The sequence below is a fragment of the Alligator sinensis genome, unplaced genomic scaffold, assembly GCF_000455745.1.
Source record: "Alligator sinensis unplaced genomic scaffold, ASM45574v1 scaffold1178_1, whole genome shotgun sequence".
NCBI classification, from domain to species: Eukaryota; Metazoa; Chordata; order Crocodylia; family Alligatoridae; genus Alligator; species Alligator sinensis.
In genome coordinates this window covers 764,458-771,567 of record NW_005842596.1, presented here as the reverse complement: position 1 = coordinate 771,567, position 7,110 = coordinate 764,458, and the positions used below count along the sequence as shown (strand labels likewise).

Genomic DNA, 7,110 nt, shown 5'->3' with positions numbered 1-7,110 from the left:
TTTGATCAAGTTTTGCCTGGATGAAAAGGTTAAAAGAATGTCAAGTGCACAGCAACACATCAAAATGTATACCTAATGTGTATTTACACATCCCTACAAAAGTGGTGTACAACTGTTTCAAATACATAGTGATGCTTTTGGTTTCTCTCTTAATAATTTTGATCGTGCTGGCAAGCGGGGATTTCGGATGCATGGATGATTTAAATGGTGAGTTAGACAACATAGGTTCTACTTTGACAAATGTATTTCAGATGTTTACCAGGCAGCCTATAGCTTAAGATAAAGTCTTTCCCAATATGTCTTTGAGCCATCTTATTTTTCCTCTTTATCTTTACATTATCACTTTAGTTTGTATGAAAACAAAGAGTTTTACAAGACTTAATTTTTTCAGTTTGCATATACATACAGCACACACAAAATTAATGCCTTTTTATCATTTCTTTAAAAAAACAGTTAAGATGAATCTATTTACCAAGCTTTTGCTGAGTAAATGACATTATGATACAGTAAGTAAGGTCATTCGGGACAACCTTGAGAGAAAGTAAATGATTTAATTAACAACCTGAAGTCACTTTTCTTGCGAAATTCTTTTGCAGCAAAGTAGTAACAAATAGCATCCAAGCAACAGTTGATATTGGCTATACACATTGCCACCTGAATGAAGAGGCTAATGTGTTGTTTCGTATTGCAGTCCATGATGACATGTTTCCGTACTAAGAACTGTAGAAAAATCCCCAGGTGGAATGGTGTAAAGCAGACCACAAACACAATGAGGTTGGCTGCAATGGTCCGTATACAGGCAAACTGTTCAGTCCACTCTTTTCCTTCAGTTTTATGCCTCAGGAGAGTCTGGATGATCTGAATCGAACAGTAAACCATCACAGTCAAGGGGATAAGAAATCCAAAGATTTCAACAGAAACGATGACTGATGTTTGCCAAGTGTTATCTGACATGTTGTGGAAGCATCTGAATTTGCCACTGTGATTGGACTTATAGATGGGAATGCTACCAAGCCAAACTAGAACCCAAACACAGAAGCATGCAATGCCTGCTATCCTGGGGGATCGGAAAACTCTGGCTTTGAATGGGTGCCTTATAGCAAAATATCTGTCAAAACTAATGCAAGCAGCGATGAAGATACTTCCATACATGTTAACAAAGTAGAGGGATTCCAAAAAATGGCACAAGAGACCCTGTGGCCCTTGTTTGACATCAGACATCTTGAAAGGAAGGGAAAAAAGAAGTAGAAGATCTGCAAGAACAAGATTTATCATGTAGATTGATGATTCGATCCATTTCTTCTGAAAGCAGCAGAACACCAGGAGGGCTAGCAAATTGAGAATCAAACCAAGAGCAAAGGTGGGTATGTAGATTGCTTGCTGGAGAGATTTTATTATAGTATCAACATGGATAAACGAGCATTCCTTGAAGTTGCTGGTATTCATTTCTCTTCTAAAATACATAGAGCATGTTAAAGCTGTACTAAACTCTTATATTCCAAATCACATAAAACATTATTTGGTAAGATTTAAAAAATGCCTATGTCTCATTTTCAGAAGTTACTTAGTTGCCTAAGTCTCATAAAATCTTGGAAAACAGGATTTAGGCTTCTTTGTTACTTAGAAATTTTTAACAAATTTAATTTAGTATTTTGCAGCCTCTGAGGTGGCAAGTAGTAGCAGTCCAGTACTTTACACAATTATAAAGGAAGAACAAGCCACATTCATGGAGAACAGCCAGGACTGGTTTTGAAAATCTCACCTAAAGGGATATATACAGAGGTAATCACATGGGGCATTTTTACACGTGCTCCAAGAGTACCGGGGAAGAGGGGAGCACTTTAATTAAAGTGCCCAGAGCGTCTCATGTATCAGCATCCCCATGCTTCAAAATGGTGACAGGGTGCTTTATCTAGAACTTGTCAAACAAGCTTTAGATAAAGTGCCCCCACCAACATTTTGAAGCTCAGGGACACTGCTACAGAAGATGCGGAGGCTGGCTGCAGTGCAGTAATTACCATACTCCAGTAGACTTGATTAATCGAGTCTGCTCTGACGCACTGTAATTACAGTGTGTCAGAGCAGCCTCCTGGCTTGTGTGTTCAGCTTCTTCCACACAGAAATATGAAAGACAGTTTTCCTACCAGGATCTTAACCCATAGTTCCAAGGAGTTTCCAGTTTTTTAATTAGGCAACGGATGCCTTAAATAAATCACAACCTATGCAACATAAAACATATCTTTATCCCAGGGAATATGAATCCAAGAATGGAATAACAAGCCTTAATTTATAAGACGTGTAAGACATGTCTAGATTGTCAAATGATAGGGAGAACCATAGTGAAGCATGGCACTTTACTTCACTATGGCATAGTGAAGCATGTACACTATACATTAAAATGTAATATAAATATCTGGGCATATATCAATAAGCTTGTTCTCTTGAGAGTGTCTGTTGGTGCACTCTTCAGTGCCAAACTAAGATGGCTGCAGTGCATCCCTTCTGAGCTGTAGTACACATGTGGTCATGTGTGCTTCACTGTCCCTTCCATGTCCCAATGTTAGATATATTGGTAGACATAAATGACACAGTAATCTTTTTTGGTAGGGTAGGTTGAACTTGAGAATCTATTCCTGCTCTATTTGGCCCCTTTACTTTAAAGGTGCTCTCAGTATGGCAGTGGTGGTTCAACTGTTGTTGTAAACTTCTAAGATGGTAAATGTTTGTACAGCATTTTGTATTTTAATTTGTTTATAAAACATTCACCTGAGGTATTTCTGTGTCTAACATCTAAAGCAGTTAGATGTTAGATACAGAACAAAGTATATTAATATATTTTTAACTAGAGATGGGTTGAGCAGCAAATTTTCCAAGTTAGTTTTGGCTTAGATTATGGAAAATCTTGGTGACTGGTTTTTGGTTTTAAAAAATTATTTCCATGTATTTGAGTAATATCCATGTATTTGAGTAATTTGGGAACCCTTCAAGCACTTGGACAGTTCCTGCAGTGTAATTCAAGTTTATAAAGCCAGTTTGTTGCACTGCATGGTGAAGCTTACATATGTCCTTTTCATAAGGTGCAGGTATACAGCAATGATTACTGTACTTCCAGAGTGCATACTTCGAAATACCACGGAGTTGACAGACTTTTTATAAACTAAATAAACACGTAGGTGAGAGAGTGTATCCCTTATTAACACTAGCAAGCACTCGGGTTAGTAATTTAATTGACACTAATGAGAGTACTTGAGTGAATGTGAGCGTTTGTCCTCACAAGGAATTTACACAGTTATAAACAGATCTGCATCCACACAACACCATTTCTTACTGTGATGTAATTATGGCCTATTGTATTCCTATAAGAATTATCAATATGTTCACCTCATGGTAAATTATATTGCAGTAGTATTTTTGGGGTCATGCCGGTTATCCCTGTGCTCTGAACTACTTCGATAGTCCTCCTGCTTTGCACTGTAGTGCAACCTGTCTCTTTCTTTGTCTGTGTACCCTCTGTTGTCTAGGATTATAATGACCTGATACCACTTCCTTGTTTAAATGTTGATGTGCTGGCAAGCTTGGTCTAAAAGTATAGGAAATTCAGGGATACAGATGTAGACACACAGACATTTTTGCAGCTTTTCATTGAATGGCAGACAATGTGCAATATCTCATTAAAACAAAAGGTTATTAAGATGGCATACAAGAAGGCAAGGGACAAAAGCAAAAACCTCCAGGGCTCTATTTGCCCATACACATTATGATGGCCTGGACGGGATTCTGGCACAAGATCTGGTATGGACCTGTACCTTGTCTTGAACACAAGAAGGTGCTGAAGACTATGCACAAAGATGTGCCTGGCAGTCAGACCTAACAGATGGCCCTGAGCACCCAAACCTCTTGCCATTCACCTTCTACATAGAGAATGTACAGGCTGCCAGCAGCACTGTAGAAGAGACCAGTATGAATCATTGCATTCATTGCAAATTTATTTATGATATTATTGGTATTGCATTACTATGCTGGACAAAATCAAGCAAAACAAGTTGGGGATGGTCCTGCTTTGAGAATGGGGCTGGACTAGATCACTAGATGACCTGCTGAGATCCCTTCCACCCTTAAGTTTCTATGATTTTATGATTACTTCAGTTCATCGATATAAGTTTGTTATCATAATAAATCTCATGTCATTATTATATTATAATAAAACTAAGGTGATTAAAAAATCCCTTTCTAAAGGTGTACTGTTATCAGTATACATCTCAAAATAGTGTGTTTTTCATCAGTAAAGGAGAACATGGCCCACCACCTAGGGAGAAAACTCAATAAGATGTGGCAAATGGCCAAGAAGTTACTTTTGATCAGTGACTTATAAAAGTATCACTCCTAAGAAGACAACCAGAAGTGTGAGAGAAACTAAAATGTAAAAATAGTTGTTTTGAAATACTTGCAAAATGTTCTGTAAAGAAAATAATATTTATTTATAATAAAGGACTTTTCGAATAAATGTTAACCATAAACTTACTAATGTGTTTTAATCAGAACTGACCCAAACCTTTGTGAAGTTCTCAAGTTCCTCCTAATCTAGGAAGAGCAACAAAAAAGGAATGAGTAGATACTACCTTTATAAAAATTATCCTGTATAAATGTATAATTTTTTTTCTGACTAATAGTTTTAAAACCACGTGTTCCTGCAGGTGGCTTTTGTTGTATTACTCTAAACATTTACATCAAATGCCCTGTGTTTCTATTTGTGTATATTTTACTCATTGCACTTGGACCCCTAGGTTTTGGCAAAATTGACAAAATCTGTGCCAAGATGTGCGTTAACTTTTGCATAGAGTCTGTCTTGCAGTTTTCCCTGTGATTGAGAGGCATTTTCCTATCGGAGCACAGGGAGATCTTTAGACCTGCATACCTTGTTCACAGCTTATGAGCTCCAAACTATGACTCATTTTCTATAGACAAAAAGTACTAGGTAAGATGCATCCTTGTAATTAGAATATTGTGATAAGCCTTACAAATTCTTAAACAGTTTGCCACCTTAGGTCTCCTGGTATCTGCAGGAGACACTTTAAAAAATGTTAACTATTAGGCCTTAAGTATTTTTGTGTTATCAGCATAGGTGGAAGAATAAAAAAAATTGTGGGGGGGGCACCCCCTCCCAGGCAGGAAAGTCTGCAGGGGAAAGGGCCGGGGGAGGAGGGAGTGGGGCTGGGGCTAGGACTGGGCAGGGATCAGGAGGGAGCTGAGCCAAGCTGGGCCTGGGATCGAGGCTGAGGCCTGCTGAGCCCATGCAGCCACCCCTTCTCCTGCATTCGGGGTCGTTGCCCAGCGCTGGTGCCCCCACGCCAATGAATTTGCTGGCCCCAGCCCTGCACCACCCAGGGTGGCCTGTAGCCGGGGATCAAAGTGGAGCCAGCTTTGGCTGCGCTGCCCCAGAGGGAATGGAGCCCCCAGGACCCCTGCACAGCTGGGGCAGGATGTTGTGTGGGATGAAGCCCCAGCTTGTTGCGGGGGTGTGGGAAGGGGTGGCATTTCTCGCCACTCCACATGTCCTGGGAGGCATGGGGGCATGTTCCTCCAGATCTGCGCAGGGTAGGGCGGGCTGCTGCTGCAGGTAGGTGCCGGAGCAGCACTGGGCTGTTCCCAGTGAGGGTGGCCACACTGTGCTCAGGGCAGGTGGCAGTGGTGCTGGGAGTGGCCCATCTCACTGCCTGGCCCACCCAGTGGCAGGATGCACATGGTGCCGCACTGTGCCACTTTTGAAGCAGTGACAGTGAGGAACGGAGGCAGGGAACACAGCCTAGTCCACAGCTGCAACCTGCCCTTGCCCTGTGCACAGATTGGGGGGCCACATGTGCAGCCTGCCCTTGCCCCATGCACAGAATGGGGGGGCCACATGCCTCCCCTTGGCTCCCCTGTGCCACGCTTCTGAATGAGCCGCCTGGCTCCAACTGTCCCATGACCTAGCCTGGCCAGGACCCCATTCACGCCAGGCTGGGTCATGGGACAATTCCTACAGTGCAGGAGGGAGAGGGGCAGGGGTGGATTATTCACCCCTTCCCCTACCCCACTGCCTCCTGAGCAATGGTGGTCTCAATCTGCCCTCCCCCCAAAAACCCAGGCAGTCATAAAGAAAGTAGATTGAAAGAAAACTACCTGCCTGCTGGGCCAGCTACAATCCTGGCTGCACAGGGTGGCTGTGTGTGCATGCCCCTCCCTCCCTGCTGCAGCAGCCTGAAGCTGGGCTGCCATGGCATTTGTGGGTGCTGAGCCCCAGTAGCACCCCTCTTCTGCCACCTATGGTTATCAGTGTGCAGGGGAATGGTGAGGGAGTATGAATATGTGGGTGTGAGAAAGTATCTTTTTTCTCTGACTGACAGAAAGTTAAGAGCAGAATGGAAAAAAAAATGTATCTAAGGGATTTACACTTTGTATTTTGCTAAATGAGCCAAATAAGTTAATAATGTGAAACAGGTGCTACTAAAGCATTTAAGATATGTTGAAAATATGTTTAATCATGTAATCATTTATACAATTACATTCTATAAACTTGAAAACAGCATAAAATAAAATGAAATGCCTGCTAGTTGTCCTGAATATGGGCAATTTAAACTTTGAAAGCATTACCACTTTAGCTTAGCAAAATGAGGATGTTTTGTGGTAAATTCAGTAAAAAAGTTACTACCTCTTTTTACACAGAAAGTTTAAAAAAAGGGACTGCAATGTATATATGTATGTATTGCAAGTCTGAGGGTAGGGAATATAGATTTGAATATACGTGACAGTAACAAGACCTTTTTTTCCTTTGCTGTAAAACCACAAACGAGCATGTCAGCAGTTCACATGGTTATATGAAAGTGGCTTTTTTGTTCTGCTTATATCAAATTACCATTCTGTGTTGCTGTTTGTGGGTTTTTGTTCTGTTTGCAGGTTCTTACTCTGTTTGCATAAGCTTATATACTGTTTCTAAATTATTCAAACATTAGCTTATTGGAGAGGCAAAATTAGCAGCATCTTCCCTTTAGGAAATAAAGTGCCTGCATATCTTTTTGTGTAAAGCAAAATATATGCATTTTACATCATCCTTGTGAACTATTGAACCTATCA

General features: G+C 41.0%; 1 protein-coding gene across 1 annotated transcript; it reads right to left on the bottom strand.

Moving 5' to 3' along the window:
* Positions 1 to 516: 516 nt before the first annotated feature.
* LOC102372417 (G-protein coupled receptor 55) lies at positions 517 to 1,446 on the bottom strand. The gene has a single exon (XM_006032950.1). The coding sequence runs from the start codon at positions 1,444 to 1,446 to the stop codon at positions 517 to 519; it is 930 nt and encodes a 309-aa protein (XP_006033012.1).
* Between the last annotated feature and the right edge of the window lie 5,664 nt (positions 1,447 to 7,110).

Bases quoted from the DNA above. Each gene is read 5' to 3' on its own strand.
- LOC102372417 (XM_006032950.1), bottom strand. From the start codon at position 1,446: ATGAATACCAGCAACTTCAAGGAATGCTCGTTTATCCATGTTGATACT.